The sequence below is a fragment of the Eublepharis macularius genome, chromosome 9 (assembly GCF_028583425.1).
Source record: "Eublepharis macularius isolate TG4126 chromosome 9, MPM_Emac_v1.0, whole genome shotgun sequence".
Lineage (NCBI taxonomy): Eukaryota > Metazoa > Chordata > Lepidosauria > Squamata > Eublepharidae > Eublepharis > Eublepharis macularius.
Genome location: NC_072798.1, coordinates 4,470,250 through 4,492,364, shown reverse-complemented (window position 1 = coordinate 4,492,364; position 22,115 = coordinate 4,470,250). Strand labels below are relative to the sequence as shown.

The 22,115-nt window shown below is 45.7% G+C and overlaps 1 protein-coding gene across 2 annotated transcripts in view; it reads right to left on the bottom strand.

Moving 5' to 3' along the window:
* Positions 1 to 15,560: 15,560 nt before the first annotated feature.
* Positions 15,561 to 22,115, bottom strand: part of NET1 (neuroepithelial cell transforming 1) — a 77,592-nt gene continuing 71,037 nt past the window's right edge. For both annotated transcript variants that reach the window (XM_054988142.1, XM_054988141.1), the window contains 5 exons: positions 21,811 to 21,887; positions 20,992 to 21,249; positions 20,356 to 20,526; positions 18,972 to 19,158; positions 15,561 to 17,601 (listed from right to left, as the gene is read on the bottom strand). In XM_054988142.1, coding sequence (XP_054844117.1) covers positions 17,204 to 17,601; positions 18,972 to 19,158; positions 20,356 to 20,526; positions 20,992 to 21,249; positions 21,811 to 21,887 — 1,091 coding nt within the window. In that variant the 3' untranslated portion in view covers positions 15,561 to 17,203. The remainder of the gene's footprint in view (positions 17,602 to 18,971; positions 19,159 to 20,355; positions 20,527 to 20,991; positions 21,250 to 21,810; positions 21,888 to 22,115) is intronic.

The window sequence follows — 22,115 nt, the reverse complement described above, 5'->3', positions numbered from 1 at the left end:
ACCATTTAAAAACGAATGAGCCCTTGAAGAAGTTGGATGCGAAATGGGATATAAATTATGCTGGCAAAACCCCGTTGGCTCGTGGTGTTGATGAATCTCAGTTCAGCTTCACAGTGCATGGCTGAGTTCTCTCCGGGGAAATTCCTCTCGTCTAGAGGAGATAAAAACACAAGAATTACACAACTCAGCTCGACATTTATAACAACGCTTTGCATATTTACTTCTTCGTTTCATCTCCGAAGAAAATTCTCTGCATATACTGAACGACTTCCCACCAGTTGGATATATTATATAGGACCTTTTAGAACTGCTTGTGATATTTATTGAATTTGAATTATATTTATTGATTGTTATTTATGGCATGAAATTTATTAAGATGTAATTATTGATAAAAGAGCCCCATGGCGCAGAGTGGTATGCTGCAGTACTGCAGCCCAAGCTCTGCCCACGACCTGAGTTCAGTCCTGGTGGAAGCCGGGTTCAGGTAGCCAGCTCAAGGTTGACTCAGCCTTCCATCCTTCCGAGGTCGGTAAAATGAGTACCCAGTTTCCTGGGGGTAAAGTATAGATGACTGGGGAAGGCAATGGCAAACCACCCCATAACAAAAGTCTGCCAAGAAAACATTGTGATGCGACGTCCCCCCATGGGTCAGTAAGGACTCGGTGCTTGCACAGGGGACTACCTTTACCTTTTTAATTACTGATAACTCCTTATGGATTGAGGATTGTATTATCCAGAGGATATTGGAACTGTCTCTATGGTATTTACCAAAGCATATGAATTGGGTACTTTAAGCACACTTGCACTTTATATAAAAGTCTTATTGACTGGACAGTAATTTTGGGGTAATTTTTTCTCTTTGCCCTTGGGTGGTTTGTTCCTGTTGGATTAGTAACCACCTGAAGGTGGGCCAACCTAGGCCTGAGGCTTCGGTTTTCTTTTGTGAGACTGAAGAACGCGCCTGTGGACCTTTGCACTTGTATGGCATCCTGTGTAAATTGGGCTACCAACCACCCATGCAAAGCATCCCCACATCTCACATAGCTCCTTTGCACAGGTGGCAACTGAGTTTATACGAGACACCTTAAAAGTACAAAGTCCCACAGGGGAGTGCTTTTGTGTGGCCAGCCTCACACATTTCACAGATGAAAATGAGAACAGGCTAGCTATGCCTCCGTTCACAACCTGAGGACCGCTGTCCAAATCCCCCTGTTTAGTATGGCAAATTGCTCAGGTCCCTACCCTACCAGCTGTCCACAATATTCATTTCTGCCTTCTGGTGATGTAAAAGTGAGCCATGTGAAAGGCATTCTAAAAGCCACAGCTGTCCTAAAATAGCAGGAGTTCAAACTATACTCTGGGAGCTGCAGTGTGAGAAATAAAAGGCTGAGCATAGCCTAGCGCTTTAGTGTTCATGTGTGTGCATCACCCTGGATGTTCACGCAAGACAAGATTCATCCATTCCCCACTCAAAGATGTCCTGGAGTTGGAAGAAGGCCTTCTAGTCAATGCTTAGTGTTGGGATGTAATTTGAGGAGGGGGGTCTGGACCATAAAGGATGCCATCTTCAGAAATGCATACAAACCAGATTTCAACAAGGCAACCACAAGAGACAAAAAGCAGGGACATTGATTTACCAGGATCAAGAACATGCACACAGAACACTAGATATCATGAAGTATGGTCCCAGTCAAACCTTATCCTTGATGTGCTAGCTTTCTAGAAGCAGGGAATTGTTTTGCATGCAAGAACCTTCAGTCCCGCAAGAACTTCCTTGTAGTATCAAGTGGTGCACTTCAGTGACAAAGAGACAAAGAGTCACTGCCACCCACCCCTGGCTGAATATTGTGAATAGAAAGCTGCTGTAGCACAGTGGTTAAGTGGTTTGGCTGTGAATCAGCACTCTATTGGTTCGAATCTCACTACTGCCATGAGATCAGTAAGTGGCCTTGGGTAAGCCACTCCTCTCAGGCCCAGCTCCCCAGCTGTATTGTGGGGATAATAATAACTAGAGATGTGCATGGACCGAAAAATGGACCAAAATTTGACATAGACCGTCCCAGTTCGTTTGTGAACCAGCGGGCCATGGGACGCATGTTTTTCATGGACACGACAACTTTGGGGCTGGTCCGTTGGTCTGTTGATCCATGAAACCAGACATCCCACCGCTGAGCAACTAATTCCCTAGGCAACGTAGAGGAGTTGCCTGCAGAGCTTCTGCTGCCTTTGGAACACACCAATCTTAGCCCAGAAAATCTTGATAGGCAGCTCTGGCTGCCAACCAGAGAGCTCCCATTATTCTCTATGAGTGCAAGCAGTATATATAACACCCAGTGCTGAGCCACGGTTTCACTTTCCAGCTGGTTACCGAAGGAGGAACTGCTTGTTGTGGGAGTTTTTTGGATTGCGCCAGAGGGAGGCTTGGGGCTTGTGCTGCGCCAAGGCTCTGGGAGCAAGCTTATTGAGTTTCCTCAGCTGAGGGCTCACTCGTCTGTTTAATATTTTTAAATTTCAATTCTTATTTGCTTGTGGAGTGGTGGGCTAGCCTAGGGCTCAGGCCCAACCCAGTCTCAGAGCTGCAGTCAGGCTCTGGGTGCAAGTTTATTGGGTTCCTTCAGGGCTCACTCTTCTGTCTCATTCCCCCCCACCCTTTCAATTCTTATTTGATTGTGGCGGGTTGAACTAGCCTAGGGCTCTGCCAATTGCGTCAAGCCAATGCAAGCCAATTGGCATTTGCGGCTCCTATTCTATCTACTGGAAGTTTCCTGGGGGCGGCCACTTTGGGGCCTGTAACTCGGACCTTTGAATTGCAATCTTGGCCAATCTTGGAGGGTGGCTGGAGGAGAGCCTGTTGAAGACTTGTTGCGAGTTTGACATCTCTGAGTGCGAAGGGGGCCATCCTAGAGCCCTGGAAGTGACGGACCACAGACCGATGAAGTAGTCTGCGAACTGGGGCAGATCTGTGAAAAGTTCATGGTCCGTGGTCCATGAAACGCAACCGACCACAGGCCGACGGTCCGTGGTTTTTTCCCGGTCGGTGCCCACCTCTAATAACAACACTAACTTGTTCACTGCTCTGGGTGAGGCACTAATCTGTCTGGAAGAGCAGTATACAAGCACAGTTGTTGTTGTTGTTGTTGTTGTTGTTGTTGTTGTTGTTGTTGTTGTTGTATTGAGGCAAAGGCTTCTGAGCAGGTTTGTGGGTTTTATGAGATCTTGGGTCAGGTTTCCAAGGTGACCAGCAACCACTGGTCAGTATGAGGTTGCTAGCTTTTGAGCCGACTTCTGTGGCTGCTCCCTTAGCAGGCTGCAGCAAATTTTAAGCAACAGATAACTCCACATCATGAATCATGGTTGCCACCTGCCTGGAGAAAAACGATCTCATTGCTAGAGAGACTTTATGGGATGTTATTTTCCTCCATGCCACAAAAAACGTTACCTGCCAGTTTCCATACAATAGTCCTCTGTTATAGGGACAGAACCTTCCCCCACCCCACTGGGTGTGTTGGCAACCCTACCGTGAAGTGCTTCAACTGCTAGTCCTTTCTGATTAAGCAGCTGTTTAAGGGCTGCTATAGAAACTGGGTTCAAAGGGTGGCAACTTGGTAATTCCTGGCAAGAACTAACCAGAGTCCTGCTGTGATGTAGAATAGTCCATTGTTCCACAGCTGCTCAAAAGAGAAACCAACTTGCTCCAGAGGAACTGAGTTGTAGCAGTTAAGAGAATGAGCTCAGCTCTGGGCAGTCCCCAGTTCAAGTCTCGCTTCTGACTTGAGCTTGCTAAGCCCTAGACAAGCCACTCTCAACACCGCTGCCCCCTCCCTGATCCTGCAATATGGAAATAATATGGAAATAATAATACTGAGTAGGGTAAGGTGTAATAGATAGCAGGGCTTTTTTTCTGGGAAAAGAGGTGATGGAACTCAGGACCGCACAATGATGTCACTTTGGGTCAGCTGGAACAAGAGGAGTTTTTTAAAGTTTAAATCACCCTTGGCGAAAATGGTCACATGGCTAGTGGCCCCGCCCCCTGATCTCCAGACAGAGGGGAGCTTAGACTGCCCTCTGCGCCCCATGGCATGGAGGGCAATCTAAACTCTCCTCTGTCTGGAGATCAGGGGGCGGAGCCATGGGCCATGTGACCATTTTCAAGAGGTGCTGGAACTCCGTTCCACCATGTTCCAGCTGAAAACAAGCCCTGATAGACAGCATCCAGGCATAACATGAAAACAAGTTTAATTAAACTAACTGCACTTGGTGCGATTGTCTGAATACAGGCAACTCCACTAATTATGGTACAGAGTCATGCAAAATCGTACCAGGATCTGAAGGTGCTTTTATTAACCGCTGTTTTAAATTGTATTTTTGTGTGATATCACAGCCATCCTGGCTTAATCCTGGTTTATTCCTGGATTGTTTTCTAGCCATGCCCTCCCAGGCAATAGAAATGAAACCAGTATTTGTTGAGGCAAATCAGGAATTGAATGATTGTCTGTGAACTGGATCCTGGTTTCATAAATGTTGGTTTTTCCTCCTTCTTGCCCATCTGGGACTAATAGGATCAATGTCCTCTAGGGTTGCCAACTTCCAGGAGATCTCCCGGAATTACAACTGATCTCCAGGCAAGAGAGATCAGTTCCCCTAGAAAAAAATAGCTGCTTTGGAGGGTAGACTCTATGGCATTATACTGAGCTCCCTCACCTCCCTAAACCCCACCCTCTCCAGGCTCCACCCCCAAATCTTCAGGAATTTCTATATCAGAGTTGGCAACCCAATCTGCCAGTCTCTGGGCCTCTGTGGTCTCATTGTTGTGAGGGCTCAATTGAGCCTCGGCAGAAACGAACTCTATTGCAGGAATTCGGCTACGAGACAAGACTTTGAACAGCTTGTTTTCTGTTTTGTCAAACACAACGAGGGACATTTCTCTAAGAGCCATTTGTGGTTGGAAAGGACTCACTTGGTGGAGTCCGGTGACAATCAACTGCATGAAAAGGCTTCTTGAAAAATCAACAAGCCGAGTTCTTTTCCTTCTTTGTTGTGTGTGAAACCCGCAGCTTTGGCAGAGATCCCATTAGAGGATCCCCACATACTGAGGGGATAGTCTAACACGCTCGGTCCGGGTGTCTGTCATTCAGGAGCAGCCACAAGGGCGCCAGGTGCTTTTTGTAATCCTCCGATAGAGATCAGACACGTCCTCCATCGTGAGCGTTTGCTCATGAGGTACCACATCTGGAATGTGCATCCCCTCGGAAGCGGCCGAAACGGGATCTTTGAAAATGGCAACGCTAGTCTGTGTTTTAACTCTGGGGGCCTCAGAGGCATGAAGTACATATGCTGAATGTTGCTTGATTTATTTAGCACCTTTAAGATTAACCAATTTTATTGTAGCATAAGCTTTTGAGAACCACAGCTCTCTTCGTCCAATGCATCAGATGCATCAGATGAAGAGAGCTGTGGTTCTCGAAAGCTGACGATGCATCAGACGAAGAGAACTGTGGTTCTCGAAAGCTGGCAATGCATCTGACGAAGAGAGCTCTGGTTCTTGAAAGCTGGCAATGCATCTGACGAAGAGAGCTGCGGTTCTCGAAAGCTGGTGATGCATCTGACGAAGAGAGCTGTGGTTCTCGAAAGCTGGAGATGCATCTGACAAAGAGAGCTGTGGTTCTCGAAAGCTGGTGATGCATCTGACAAAGAGAGCTGTGGTTCTCGAAAGCTGGCGATGCATCTAACAAAAAGACCTGTGGTTCTCGAAAGCTTATGCCACAAAAAAGTTGGTTAGTCTTAAAGGTGCTACTGGACTCTTTCCTATTTTGCAACTACAGACTAACACGGCTAACTCCTCTGGATCTATTGATTTATTTAATGAATGTTTTAGCAAACAAACTCGTGAGCAAACAATTTCCAAGTCCCTAGCCCTCGCGGTAGCTAGGAAGATTAGAGCATCAAATAAAGTGGAAATGCCTTTGGCCATGCTTGAGTACGTTAACCCTCACTATGGCTCACAGAAGCAGAATAATTTGCACAAATACATGCAATTTTAACTCCTTTCAGGTCAAAAGTTGGCTTTTCATTGTGCAAAATGTGGGTCGGCTCATAATGTCAGGATACCCACCTTTCTGCTTTGGAAGGGCGCTCAATGCAACTTGCAGTGAAACTGCTAAAAAGTTCTGGCCCTGCTCCTGATATAGTTCATGTAGTCAAATATAATAGCTATGAAACCTGGTATACTGGCTGGGAGACCGCTGGAGATCACAGGCTCCCTCATTCAGATATTTTTTCTTTCCTGTACTCTCTGAGTCGACTTCAGAAAACTGTTATCCGTCTCAGCCCCCCTCCGATCACCAACATGCAGATAGTAATACTGATCTACCTTACAGGGTTGTTGTAAAGATTACATCAAAATAATCTATGGGGATGGCTTTGAAAATTCTCCAAAGCTACATGAATGGATCGAAGCGCCCGAGAGGGATGTACATCTCAAGGAACATCCAGGCAGACCTCAGGACGCTTTTCTGCAAGCCTCAGACCCTTGAGATGAGGATGGAGAAATGAATCTGGGCACAGAGAAAGTGTCAGCTACACACGGACAAGGCAACTGGTGTGCATAACCCCCTTTGTTGGATCAGGGTGATGAGTAGCAAAACCTGCCTGGGGCTGAGTGAAGAAGCTGCCTTGGGCCTGAGTCATTTCGCCCTCATCGGAATCCATCCCAGATAATTTTAGGTAGGTAGACATGTTGGTCTGTAGTAGAAGAGCAAGATTCAAGTCTAGCAGCATTTTCAAGATGACTTAGATTTCCAGATCTGCCTAAGGGAGCTTTGATGGTCGAAAACTTATACCCTGGGAATCTTGTTGGGTCTTTAAGGGGCCAAGATCCCCGTGGCACAGAGTGGTAAGCTGTAGTACTGCAGCTCAAGCTCTGCCCGCAACCTGAGTTTGATCCTGGCGGAAGGCGGGTTGACTCAGCCTTCTGAGGTCGGTAAAATGAGTGCCCAGTTTCCTGGGGATAAAGTGTAGATGACAGGGGAAGGCACTGGCAAAGCACCCCGTAACAAAAAGTCTGCCAAGAAAACGTCGTGATGCAACCATCCCGTCTTGAACAAACTTAAGGAGAAAACGTCCAGCAGTGGTTATCAGCCATGATTGTTGGAATGAACCTCCATATTCCAAGGCAGTACAGCTCTGTTTTCCAGATGCTAGGGACAGGGAAAGGCCACTGATTTTCTTCCCTGGTGTCCAAAGCGATCTGGCAGGCTGTAGCTGGAGACAAACGCGGTGGCTTCTGTTTGATCCAACGAAACCACTTTTACGTTGCAGCTCAGACCATGTTCTGACCAAAGTAGTAAACCTGGATCTTATTTGTTTATCTATGATCTTTTAAACCTGCTTTTCTACCTCTGAGGGACCCAAAGCAGCTTACAAAATTGTCAGATAATAACCCACAACAGAACAACAAGCAAATATGTCCACCGACGCTTAAAGAAAAACACACGGGCCAAATAAAATAATAATTTTATGCTTATGTACTGCTCTTCTAGACAGATCAGTGCCCCACTCGGAGCAGTGAACAAAATCAGTATTTTTATTATCCCCGCAATACAGCCAGGGAGTGAGAGTCTTTCTACACAAGACATCTTACACGGGGATGCTCAAGTGTAGGGAGATGCAATGTTAGCCAGTAAGCCAGTAAGAGATCGCTCTGGTAAGCATTGTTTAAAAAGATAGAGCCGGCAGAGATCGCTCCTCAGAGGGTTTGTTAATTTCATCTTCACCTCCACAAACGCTCTGCCAATTTAACCTCCCCTCCGCTCCTCAAACCTCTGAGGAGCGATCTCTGCCGGCTCTGTCTTTTTGAACTACACTTTCCAACTAACATTGCGTCTTCCTACACTTAAGCATCCCCGTGTAAAATGTCTTGTGTAGAGAGACTCTGAGAGGAGTGGCTTACCCAAGGACACTTGCAGACTTCACGGCAGTAGTGGGATTTTCACTAGCAGAGTAGTGATTCGCAGTCCAGCCACTTAATCGCTCTGCTACGGCAGTTCTCTCTGCTTTGTTTCTTTTCCAGAGGGACAAGAAGGTAGGAGCTGTCCTTGGAAGTCCAGAGAGGTTGTTCCATAAAACTGGGGCTCCTCATGAGAAAGCCCAACAAGATCACAGAAGATTTCATCTATCAAGGGCAGCCGCTGGGGGATTACAGAATGGGATTAATGTGCACCGAATGACCTCCTCCAAACCCAAAACCCCTTGTACATAGACAGCTAGCAGGCCAGGGAGAAGTCGAATGTAGAATGCTACTCCCTGACATCAGATTGCAGTCCAGACTTTAGCTGGTGCAATCTGGGTATGACTTGAAGTGGTACGGCCTGGATCACGCTGGTCAACCATCTCCCTGAGGACAAGACCATTGAAGGACCCATTTCCCACCATTCCTAGCAACGTGATTCCTTCTCCAGCAACAACCTGTTGCCACACCTTGATGTAAAGATCAGACAAGAAGCCAGCTTTGGCAACAACCTGCAGTTGTGCAAGATGTCCCCTTGACAAAGGGCATGTCTAATCAGTTCCCCACCTTCTCCTTTTTCTTCCTGGCTTTGTATTGACCGATGTTTGTTTGGAATTGTTATGAAATTACTCCTTGGCAGCTCCCCAGGGAGAGGAGGAGGGCGAGGTGGAGAGAAAGAACTTGGCGTGCGAATAAATGCCGTCAGATAGCCGTGAACGTTCTCCAGACCTGATAGTGAAGAATGGGGGAGCGAATTACTAATGCCAAGCCCAGGCCCGAAAGAAAAAGGCTGAACGCTTAAAATAGACTCCAGATTTTCCCTTTTGTAAGATTGATTTGCTAAATTAAAATGTGGCAATCTGCTTAATGGAGTAGGTCCCATTGATATGTCAGTGTACCCCAATTTATTTTGACCATTTGGGTCTTCTTTTGGACTGCAAGAGGCTTTCTCTCCCCCCCCTTTACAAAGCTGCTGCTTGATTTCAGTCGGTGAAATTGTGAGGACTGGAAGGACTCATCTTGCTGCAAAATGCAGACAAAGACTGAACCAGGGCTTTAATGAGAGCCAGTTTGGTGTAGTGGTTAAGAGCACGGGACTCTAATCTGGAGAGCCGGGTTTGTTTCCCCATTCCTCCACAAAAGCCAGCTGGGTGACCTTGGGCCAGTCACAGTTCTCTTGAGCTCTCTTAGCCCCACCCACCTCACAGGGTGATTGTTGTGGGGTAATAATAACACTTTGTAAACCGCTCTGAGTGGGCATTAAGTTGTCCTGAAGGGCGGTATATAAATCGAATGTTATTATTATTATTATTATTATTATTATTATATTTGATTCTATTGCTGCTGTCAGTTGTACTTCTTCTTTAGTGTGTTTTATGACCCAGGTATATTTTATGCCTTGGAAACCTCCTCAAGAGCTCCGTTGAGAGACTTGCCATCTACAACATTAAAGAAAAGAAAAGAACTCAGATCTACAACAGAAGCACTGAGAAAAGCCCAAATAAAATATAAACGGACTAATTATACACATCTTCAAGTCAAAATACAAGATACCATCTACCAAGTTTTAGATCAGGAAGCTGGAAGGACATTACTGCACAATCTTGGCATTGAGACCTTTTCAATCAGAGATAGAATATCACAGAAAAGAAAAATGCTCCGTTCGTTATCACCCTTTAAGGAAAACAAGACCCAAGCAAGACACATTTAACAAGAAAGAAAAAACAGTCTGAAATGTTAAAATCCAAGTTGATCGCAAACTAAAATATCCTGTAAAATGTTATGACTGTAAAATACATGTAATATCAGATTAGAGGCATGGTGGGGAGGGATGAAGCTCACAGATAGGGCCTTCAGTTATTTCTCCAAGTCGGTAGTAGTAGGCCAAATAGTCTATAGGGGGTTACTCTTGGGCTATAGAGAACCGTTACTAAGAAACTTAATTAATCCCATTTAAATAGCATTATTTAGTAAAGTAAGAGGGGACAGAGGGAGAGGGGAGGGGAAAGGGGGTTAATTTAGCAAGGTTTATTATATATATTATTATAATTTTTTTTAACTTTTATCCCTTTTATGCCTCTGGTTCTTCTGTAATGATATTATTGATTTATTACTTGTAACCGTGTTGTCTTATATTGCTGGCTTTTGCTGTAATAAATTGGATTTGGATTTGGCAAGGTTTATAAGGGTTACAATAATGAGTATATAATATCGTTGTTGGTTCTTCTATTAATATCTGTAATCGATGGGTAAAAGGTTTGACTTATTTAATCATTATTCTATATATTGAAAATATCTTCCTTAAACAGTATTTTTATTAATAATCTAATCATTATCAAAGTAGTTCAATCGTCTATGTTTATGATACAAAACCTCTACAATAAGGTTAAGATTTGTTATCATTTAGTATACCAACCTTTAATGGAAATCCAAGTTGAAATACTCATTTGTAAGAAAATTCATGGTTACAAGGGCATGTAAATTATTATTAATATGTAACAGAAGATTTCTTAGTTATCAATGTTTAATGACTTTCTCTCAATATTGTAACAATGTGCATAATTAAATAAAAACTTTTTTTAAAAAAAGAGCTCTGTTGAGGCTGCGCTATTGAAACAGATTAAATAAATGTTAACAACTAACAAATGTGACCCACCAACAGAACTCAGGGCACAAGAATTTGTTCTTAATATTTGGGACCAAAAGGAGTAGAGAACCTTCTTTCTCCCATAGAAGTGAATGGTGGTTACTGATTTCAGTGGGATAGGGTAAAAGGGTAGGAGTCTGGCCCTAACTAACAAAGACCCGGAGGTCTCACCTCCCCAGGGCTTTTTTTGAGAAAAGAGGTGGTGGAACTCAGTGGTGGAACTCAGGACTGCGCAATGATGTCACTTTGGGTCAGCTGGAACAAGGGGGGAGTTTGGCGTGGAGGGCAATCTAATCTCCCCTCTGTCTGGAGATCAGGGGGCGGGGCCACCGGCCATGTGACCATTTTCGAGAGGTGCTGGAACTCCGTTCCACTGCGTTCCAGCTGAAAAAAAGCCCTGCACCTCCCAAAGATCCTCATTTGCAATGTACAATTTCTCCCTCCCTCTGTACCCCCATGCACCATAATGGCATTTTGTGAGTTGTGCACAGTTAATTCACATCTATGCTTTCAGTCATGCATACAGTGGCCTTGTAAGGAAGATCTATCGGACCACTGGCACCATCTTTGAGTATCAGATAACTGCCCTCGTACTATCTTGTGGCTTTACGATTCAAGTCAAGTTAGATCTTGAGGCTTCCGTGGTTAAGTGGTTGGGCTGCAATTCAGCACTTTGCTGGTTCGAATCCCACTACTGCCATGAGCTCAGCAGATGGCCTTGGGTCAGCCACTACTTTCAGTCCCAGCTTCCCAATTGTACGATGGGGATAATAATAACACTGACATTATTCACTGCTCTGAGCAGGGCACTCGTCTATCTAGAAAAGCGGTATATAAGCACAGATTGACTGGTAAAAGAAAGAGAGCAAGATGCATGAATTAATAGCTGAGGAAGAGCAGCCGAGATTCCAGTTCTGGAGATCTCTGGCCCAGGAACAGAAGTTGGAGATGGTTCTGCTCCCCTTCAAGGATTGCATCTTTGACTGTTTTTCCTGGGGCAGGGAGGGAATCATGAATTTGTTTCACATTTATCCTTCTTACGCCGTTTGAGGTTATTGTTTTAAAACGGCTGCAAGCTGTCTCAAGTAGTTTTCTTGAGAGGCGGCTAAGAAACGGTGTAAAAAGAAAGAAATGCAAATCACTTGCATACCCGCCTGGCCTGTTCTGGAGGATGGGGGAAGGAAATATCTTTAAGGTTACCTACCAAAGGCAGGAGTTTCTCCTTGTCCGTTTCTTGGCTGAGGGGGACAGAGCCAGAAAGCAGAATCTGTCAGTCGCTCATGACTGCCAAGGGAGCGCATGCCTCCAGTATCTTGATCTGGGGGTTGTTGCCAGTTAAACTGGGCCAGTGGGATGGTGGCCAGTGCTAGGTAAAGCGGGCTTGTCAAATGGGAACAGGAACCGAGGTCCGTATCATTCTCATTTCTCCTTCCGGCTCTGCGGAGATTTCTGCTCCCAAGAAGAGCCGGAGATCCCTAGCCGCTAAACTGGGGGGCACGCTTGCCTGGCAGCTAGCCACAAAGCACAGCCAGTTTGGAGATACGTTCCTTTTCTCTCGAGGAAACTGGTCAAAAACATGGAGGTGATCCTGCCACACAAAAGCCACAGGGCTTTGGGGGGAGGGGGCAGATATTTTGTAAACGGGGCACAGCCATCTATGTGAGCGATTCAGTGCATCATAGTCCTTCTGCCCCATGACCGTGCGGTGTGAGAAATGAACCCCGGAGTCAGTTCTGCAATGTCAGCTGCGTAGCTGCCAGAAGTTTTTGCAGACATCAGGAGGCGGAAAATAACAATTAAATTGCTCTCCTTAATGAGTAGGCCTGGCTTTTGGCAGCTGGAGTATATGAGGAAACTCAGCTTTCCTCAAGAGCAAATTTGCTTTAGATTTCCCCCTTTCCCAAACTTTGGCAAGCTCTTTATGCATAGAGAGAGTGCTCAAATCCTAAACAGACAAAATGCTGGCGGACCTAGGAATAAACCAGCAGTGTAGTGGTTGGATTAGGAATTTAGAGAACGTGGGTTCAAATCCCCACTCGAGCCATGAAATTTACTAGGTAACCTTGGGTCATTAAATGCTCGACCTGACCTACCTCACAGGATTGTTGTGAGAATAAAACCAAGACAGAAGGGTTATATATGAGCTCTTTGAAGGAAGGTTGGGTAGGGTACACACTTGCTAGATGGATCCATGACCAAACCTCACTGTCTTTTAAAGTTGTATTAGAGAAGAGTGGGGGCCCAATTCATATTGGGCCTACGTGCAGACTTTGATTTGCAGTTTTGAACAATCAGAACCATCCACCAGCCTCCCCTTTGGAAAAAGACCTGTACTAGTAAGCCCAATTTCAGTCGGTGAAATTGTGAGGACTGGAAGGACTCATCTTGCTGCAAAATGCAGACAAAGAATGAACCAGGGCTTTAATGAGAGCCACTTTGGTGTAGTGGTTAAGAGCACGGGACTCTAATCTTGAGAGCTGGGTTTGATTCCCCACTCCTCCACTTGAAGCCTACTGGGTGACCTTGGGTCAGACACAGCTCTCTCGGAGCTCTCTCAGCCCCACCCACCTCACAGGGTGTTTTGTTGTGGGGATGATAATGACATACTTTGTAAACCGCTCTGAGTGGGTGTTAAGTCATCCTGAAGGGCAGTGTATAAATCAAATATTATTATGTTATTATTTTAAAAGTGCTGGGAAAACTCGTGATCTTGGTCATGTGCAGTTAGACCCTGTATCGCTTGGTGGAAGTTATCATCGAGCAAATATGTTTTTAGAAAGCTTGGTGTGTTCATTCATATTCAACAGAGAGCTTTGAGATTAGAGCCCAAAGAGAGCCTGTGGTTAGATTTTGCTGAACGTTGGAGATGAATACAATTCACTGTCCTGCAAAATCCAAAGCTGCTAATGATTAGCAAGAATTGGGGGAAAATCCTCTTTATGGGATCCATTAGCTTGTTACATGCAGTCTAAGCATCTGACATGGAGTCGTTCATCAGATGAAAATAATGAGGCTTCCATTAGCCACCCCCTTTCATTACTGTTTTTCCTTGCCAGATGTTTGCGGAGACACAACGTACACAGCAAGACTCAAAACCCAGACATTGCTTTGAAGCTGGCACGCTGGTTACAATTTATGCAGATTGGATTGCAACGTCTGTGCACCAAGGACGGTTGAAAGCATTGAAGAGATTCTGGGTTCTTGTGTTTCAGTCCCGGCGCAGAAAAGTTTTGAGATCGTCGTCCCAGAATTCTACACATCTCAAGGGTGCTCTCAAGAGCCACTTGAACAATTCAAATAGGCTTTAGTTGAGAGGTTCAGTTAAATTAGGAGCTGCCCTCGGGAACACAGCTCAAAGTGAAAACCAAAGTGAAACGAAGGATTCCAAGGAACGTACGAGCCGCTGTGCTGGATGAGACTAACAAGGCTCGGCAGCCAGTATCTCAATTTGCAGAGGGGCCAACCAGCTGCCCCCGGCAGGCCTACAAGTGCACCCCAACTCAGCCATGAAGACCCGTGGGTGACTTTGGGTCAGTCGCTCTGCTCTTTGTCTCTGACAACGCAGGGATGCTAGGAAGATAAACCAGAGGGGAGAGGCACTGAAGTCTGCCTAGATTTATGATGGGCTCCCCCGCATTGATAAGTCTTCAAGAAACAGCTGGAAGAACACTTGTCAGGGATGCTTTAGGCTGTTCCTGCACTGGGCAGGGGGTTGGACTAGATGGTCTGTAAGGCCCCTTCCAACTCTATGAAGTCTCCCCAAGATCCCTGAAAGAAGGGTGTGATTAAATCACATTCAGTGGTTCCTCAGGTGAAATAATAAATGTTGAAGGTCAAGAATAACTCTTGACAAAAGCTAGGAGATTCAAAGGACGGTCTCGCATCCATAAGAAGCTGTGCCCAAATTCCCATATTCCCATCATTTATACCCCCCTTTGTCCCCAAAGTGACTGAACGTGTGCTTTTATTTTGTTCTGACCCCCACAGAGACCCTAAATCAATTCCAATGAAATGGCAGAAATACTTTGCTATTATTGGTCAGGAGATCAGAGGAGCTTATTGCAAACTCGTCCAAGATTTTCTATTCCTTTGCTCAATCATCAACCGACAAGGAGACTGAAACAAGGAAATCATGTGAGGGAACTAGAGATCCTTAAAGATGAAAACCTCTCTCTGGGGACCAAGATCAAGATAATTCAGACTATGGTATTCCCCATTACGACGTATGGATGTGGAAGTTGGACAATGAAGAAAGCTAACAGGAAGAAAATTGATTCTTTTGAAATGTGGTGCTGGAGGAGAGTTTTACGGATACCATGGATGGCCAAAAAGACAAATAAGTGGGTACTAGATCAAATCAAGCCTGAGTTCTCTCTAGAAGCTAAAATGACAAAACTGAGGCTACCGTACTTTGGTCACATCATGAGAAGACCAGATTCTCTGGAAAAATCAATAATGTTAGGAAAAGTGGAAGGCAGTAGGAAAAGAGGAAGACCTAAAGCGAGACGGCTTGACTCAATGAAAGAAGCCACGTCCTCCCGTTTGCAGGATCTGAGCCAGTCTGTTAATGATAGGACGTTTTGGAGGTCTTTCATTCATAGGGTCACTGTCGGTCGGAGGTGACTTGACGGCACATAACACACACACTGCAAACTTCCCACTTCCAAGTCAAGCCATCAGCCAGTTGAACCTCAGTGAGTGTGCAACCAACAGGCTCATTCTCTTAAGGAGCCTCCTTCCAACCAAAACCCATGAAAAGAACCGCCAATCGGGCTAAACTAAGACGAAGCTAGAGGTGCCCTGGGCTTGGGCCGTGGTGTCGTTATATCGTGAATATCTTCCCTTGGGGAGCTAAATACTGACGCTGGTCAGATTCCCATTTGCTGCATTAAAAAACAACAACAAAAGAACATTTGCAGAAAGTTTAATTGTACGCTGATATTGACACTGTACAAACATTTACAGAGAATGACTTTGCTTTGGTTATTGTCTATTTACATTTGCTTCCAGAACCGCACCAACCAGCATCTCGCTTGCAGTCTTCCCCTTGGGCCAATTTTTGGTTGCGCTTGAGGGTTATTAGGACAGCTCAGAGCCGCTTGCTGCTCTTTTGCAATACAAGGAGGGAACTGGCCCTTACCTGAACACTGGGCCCCTCACAAAAACTGCAAGTAAACAGACTGTACCGTTCTTCTTCTCCCCCTGCTCTCCCCCCCGCCTCTTCCCAAACCTTCTTTACAACATACACTGTGCTTTTCTTTTGCTCCCCGCAGCATAGGCCATTTTATGACCTTACCAACAACATCATCCCTTTGTACTCTCCAAGGCCTAATTTCTTTCTGCCTACCTTGTCTGTGACATTCCTAAAACCTCCTGCGCTGTCCACTGCAGTTCCTTTTCAGTAGTCCAGAGCGCACAAGCCACTCTAGCGGACTTGCTGTGGTCATCCCCATATGCTACAAATAGTTAAGAGACTGTTATCCGCCCACCTGTTAAAACTGCCACTTGCTAACCAGCAGGCTTTTCCTGTGCCTTTAACAGGAGGGAGAGGTCATAACTGGACTCCCTAGACTAGCCCTTTTTTAAAGGTACAGGCTCTCAACACCAGGTGTGCAGTGGGAACTCAGCTCCACCATTTTCGACTGGCTCGTGAGTTTATGGCTTTGTTTCACCTGGTAAAGTTTGGAATTGGCTTTTAAATACACATGACAAAATTTGCATACACACACCATTGAGTACTTAAAAGGAAAAAAAAACATCCCAAATTGAGAAATAAACTGACATCAAAGTACAAAAACAAATCTCCACAAACTTATTCAAATAATAATAATAAAAAAAAGATTAAATACCAGGCAGGTAGTGTCAATTCACACAGGAATGTACAAACAAACAATAAAAAAAGGAGATACAGAATTCCAGTCAGTAAAACAGAAAAACTGTTGAACGTGGGAGTCTTTTCTTAAGAAATACAGGCCGCTTGCTCTAGAGTAATCTCACTGGCTTTCATTAGACTGCTCCGGATCAATTGGATTGTTGTATTAGAGTCGCACTACCTCATACTGGAAGCTAAAGAATACTCAGTTTTAAATATCCGTCATTTTGCAAGGTTGATTCGGTGAGGGAAAATATAAGATTTTTAAGATGCTGTAATTTCTTTGGAAAGCAAACCTCAAAAATGTGGAACTTTCTCAGTGTCGAGTCCAGTGATTACCAAAGCCTTCTCCAAAATGCCCCCCCCCCCCAGATAATGTCCTAACACTTTCAAGAACTCTGGAGTCTTCAACTGTGATGTGACCCCCCCTCCCCTCCCCCAATCACAATCCTTAATTTTTTTAAACCAGAATCAGACTCCAGTTCAACAATGGTTACTGAGAACCAGTAGCTGCCATAAAAGAAAAAAACATATATACCCACACACACAAAAAACCCACAACAAAAACGAACGTTCAGAAGAGTAATCCCTGCCACTCTCACGTTACAGGAAAGAAAATGTACACTTTCTTATTTATAAATAAACAGGAGAGAAAAGGCTTCGGGGGGCTGCTGCTCCTTCACACCAGAGTCTCTTTCCGCTTGCCGCTCATCTGGGCCTTCTCCCTTGTCCTCCGGAGCCCAGAATGGATCCGGGAGGGTTTGGCGCTCTTGGGTTCCTCATTTGTGTCCATCCCGGAGCTGCATTCCAAACCGTTCTCATCCAGCTCCATGTGAGAAAGCGTGGACTGCCGCCTCTGGATTTTGGCACTGGACACCGATGGATTGTTCTCTTCCACCTCCTCGCTGAGCTCCGGCAGCTCCTTGAGCTCTGAAGGCGTGACAGGTGGCTGGTAGGGCGCGATAGCTGAGCGGATGCAGTTGAACCACTGCTGCTTGTGGAAGATGTCGTTGGCCTGAAGCGTGTGGGACTGGCCAGGCGAGGGGTCTCTGAAGCGCACTCGGAAGATGTTCTTAGCTAGAAGCGGGAAACAAAATGCCAGCATGAGGAGGGGCTGCTCTAAAAAGAGGGGTGTTTTGTCTTCTAAAGAAATATGCTGGATGAGAGACTTCATCTCCCAGGCTGAGCCCCTAATTTCACTGCCCAAGCTGTGCCAGACAGCCCCGTCACACCAATCAACAACTGGTCAGAGATGTGCTCAAGAAACAAGAATTGGAAGGGATACCTGAAAAGGCTAGAAGAGGGCCTATGACAGCTGCCAAAAACTGCGGAGGAGGGATTCTACCAGATACAGAGAGCTCAGTGCCACACAGAAGAACGTATTAATAAGAAAATGAAGTCTAACTCCAGTTATCTCTCTGGCTCTCCCCACATAATAGTCACCCAGCAGCTAGAAACTGAGTCATAGCCCATCCATGAATGAATTCAGAGTACAAAGGCATTCAAGAATAGGCACTGAGTCGATTGTTGACAGAAGTATTGAATTTGCAGCCCTGAAGGAGAAATACAACTAGAGAGGAAAGTCTTTCTTTTCTTGTTACGATGACATGCAGTTTTGAGTACAGCTTTATGTATATTCTTTATACTCAATATAGCACCCACTTTTTGAAGCTGGCATAGGGCTCCCTTGCCTTTTCAGGAACCCCCAACTTAATGAAAGGAGACAGGTAATCATTTGCAACAGCCAGCAGTAATTTTAACTACAGCTGCTTGTAAGAAGCAGTTTTCTGATTCTCTGTCTTGCAAGATCAGCTATTATTAATGACTCTTGGGAGGGGGGGCACATTTCCAAGCAAGGCTTAATCGAAATAGACTGTAGCCAAGGAGGAGGACCCCAAAATGGATTTAGACAGGCAGAAACCTCATTCCAGAGTATGAGATCCCTGGCTGTCCACTCAGTCCACTACTATTAGCAATGTTATGAAGAACAAGAGAGCTCCATTGTCAACTGTGTGAGAGTACCAGCTTCGTCCTGGAATTTTGTCTTAGGGACAGGAATGGGGTGTTCAGAAGTATGAGTGAAAGTGATTTAGGGTGACAGCTTATGGAAGACAAAGATCAGAAGGGGACAGGTTGCACAACAACTTGTATGTGGTTCTCAAATCAATTTCTGATTCCCACCCCCCATTTTGCTTGGTTGAAATTATCTGGGGAATATTACCACCTGTATCTAGATCATAATTCACGATGTCTGGGATGAGCCCACTTTTAAAAGATTTTGTGACTTGCCCTGAATAATCAAAAGAGATGTTGAAGTATTTACAACAAGATCAACCTGACACACTGAAATCAGGGGAAAGAGGAGCCTCATCTTGGTATGAGGGAAGAGATGTGTACAGTCTTTGAGAACTGAAATTGGGGGGGGGGGAGACTGATTTGCTTCTTACCTTTATCAGAATTGCCAAATGCACCACGGAACGATCCCCCCATTTTCACATCGCCATCCTGCAAGTCCTCCAACACCAGGTCCTGAACGGGAATCGGCTGGCGGTACACTTGGTAAGAATGGCGCTCATTACGTGTGACAGGCCGAGTTAGAACCAAGATGTCTTGGAAGAGGAAGACGTAGAGTTTCTATAGGAGAGCGAGAAAGATTTGGATGATCACCTGACTCAACACCTTTGGCCAGTGAACAGATAGGCCGCCATTGTTAGCGGCCTTCCAAACAACAGGACTTGCAACACAGCAACAGAGTGGCTGCTCTGCACTGAGTAGGCCCTGCATCCCAGATAGAAAAATCTCACATAGCAGGGCTGGGGAGACTCCCACCCAAGTGTTGTTACTAGTGAGAGCAGAGCAAAACATACGGAAACAACTGCTATCAAGACATCGCTCCTGAGAGCAATTCCCATATTTAGGTAACAATGGAAAAAATATGGTGCTGAGGACAGACCGTGCTTCCTTCCAGTGCCCTCTACACTCTTAAAAGCTTGGAGCATGCAGTGCCAGCGGCAACCAAACCCCAAGCTTCATACATGACAATCTTGCCTCCTGATGCTACTAAAATAAGGCTGAAAACGAATACCGCCTGAGGCGAGCTGCTACAGGCAGCCAGGCAGAACTGCTACCATTTCTATGGGAAGTTTCTAGCATAACTGTGAAGGGTCAGTTCTGACGCCAAAGAGGAGTTTATGCTGACACCATGCCTCGTCATTTTGCTCACTGCTAGGAGAAACGGCCAAGAAATCCTCTCGAGCGCTTGCTTCTATTTTTTGAGCAGCGGCACCAGCCAAGCCTTAACAGGGCTGTGTCAGACTTAAAACTGTCAACGGTTTGCTTCAACTCAAGAGTGTGTGCGTCTGGGAGACTTAAGGGCTGCATTACATCACTGGGAACGCTCAGGAAATACTTTTTGACCGACTGTAAAATGTACGTCATGCTTCCCGTGGTAATTTTATGCTAGTTGTTTCACAGCCATCTGAAACCTGGACAGATGCCAGCCCTGCTTTTAGTCTCAACAGGCTGTCTGGTCTGGCGCTTCTTAATGGGTTCCTTAAAATCTTAGCCCCAAACTTGGAGCCAAACGGCTGCAAAGAAAGAGGAACTCATTCAGGCCCTTCTCTCTCTTTTTTTTTTTAATGGGAGAGAGAGGTGGATGGGCACTAGATCTTCGTATCTAGTAGCCACTCTTCACCAAGAAGTTGAGACCAAAGGCATTCTTGAACATTTGAGCCTTCACCTGCTCCCGCTGTCCTACCCCTTTGGCAATTCTTGGCTTCAACAGGGTAGAATTTGTGCCACTGGTTCTGTCGCTTAATAAGAGTGACTTACATGGCCGTTCTTGTTTTTCAGCTCTCCGTGGCAAAGTAGCACCTTGCTGGCTTCGATCCGTGGGTCTTTCTGTTTGTCATCGAGGTATTCCAGTTTGTCGATATAGTACTGGCATTCAGACTCCCCTTTCTTCAAGTTGATGTCAGAGAGGACCCCTTGGATTATAGAGACCTACAAGCAATGGATCAACCGGTGAGAGCTGTCGTGAGGTTTACCTGCCTCTCATTTTTTAGCTGCTAAATTCAACATGCAAGCTCAGATCTCTGTACAAGGAGGGAAAAGAGCACCGCTCAGCTGAACGGAACACTTCAATATTGCTTTCAAACATCTCATCACCCTAAATCAAGCAGGACATTTTGGGACCCAGCCTCTCCCACTATCACTGGTGTGCAAGTTCTCCTGCACAGGAGCACTGCCATGTGCTTGCACCGCTCCAACTGATTTAAAGGAGGCTGTGCAAGAGACCTTCTCAACTGCAAATCAAATGCACCCACCTCCCGCTCTGACACCGTTATCGTGACAGCTGAAATCAGCTGCCTCACTGGTGACTGTAGTCAACAATGCTGTGTAATAGCCCTGCTGGGAAAAAAGGCACTTCCTATTACTGTCTGGCCATTTCAATGACAGATCACTTACTGCTTCTTCCAGAATCTGGACATCTGGGTGGTCGTTCGGTGTGTGCCTCAGGATTTCTTTCAAGAGCAGGGGGTACTTCACCAGACGGCTCCGAGGGATGTCCAGAAAGCTCCAGAGATCCAGCTTGCGGCTGAAGGGGGACTCAAGGCAACGCTGCAGAAAATCCTGGACTCTCCGATCCTGTTTCTTCTGGTCTAGGAGGGCCTTCGCTGCCAGCTGATTACTGCAGTAGGCTTTGTATGCATGCAGTCCTGGTAGCTAGAAAGACAGCGATACGGCGTTTGTCCACGACTCCTTTGGAAGCACTTAATGAATTGGGCAGTTTCCTCTTTCCTAAATGTGGTGCTTTACAGTAGTATGGGTGAGTTTTTGAGGAAGTGCGCTGAGGAACTGAGGTTCAGCCTCCTTTATGTTCATATAAACAACAGTAACAGGGGAAGAATCCGACGCTCCGGTCCTCTGCCTACTAGTCAAAATGGAGCCTTAGAGAAACATGACATGAAGCCAGTAGTGCCTCAAGACCAACAAGGTTTCCAAGGTGTAAGCTTTCGAAAGTCAAAGCTCTGATCTGACTCTCGACTGCTCATGCCCTGGAAATCTTGCTGGCCTTTAAGGTGCTACTGGACTCACATCTTGCCCCACTACAGACCAATATGACCACCCGCTTTAAACGACCTTACAGGAAAAGAAGTGGTTTAGGACGCCCAACTATCAGCTTGCAACACAAACCCAACTTGTGCAACTGGCGCCAAGCTTTCAGGTCACCTTCTCACAAACATGCCATCCTAAGGCAGAGAAAAGGGGCCAGGAGTTACTCACCCACTTCACCAGAATGGGTCCAATTTGCTCCACTGTCCCATCTGGTCTTGTTGCTTCAGCCAGTCTTGTCAAAAAATCTGGAAGATAAGAACAGGTGGGCATTGGCACCAGGAGCTTGCCTCAAGATCCAGTTCAGGAATTCTACAAAAAGGCAACCCCTGACGATTCAAGGCACAGAGTGGGGCTTTTAAAGCTCTACCCACAGGGCCCAGGGGCTACGTACTTTAAGGAACACCTTCCCACATGTATTCCTGGGCCCACATAACTGCAACAGGGGAGGGCCTTGCTCTACAGCCACCCAAGAG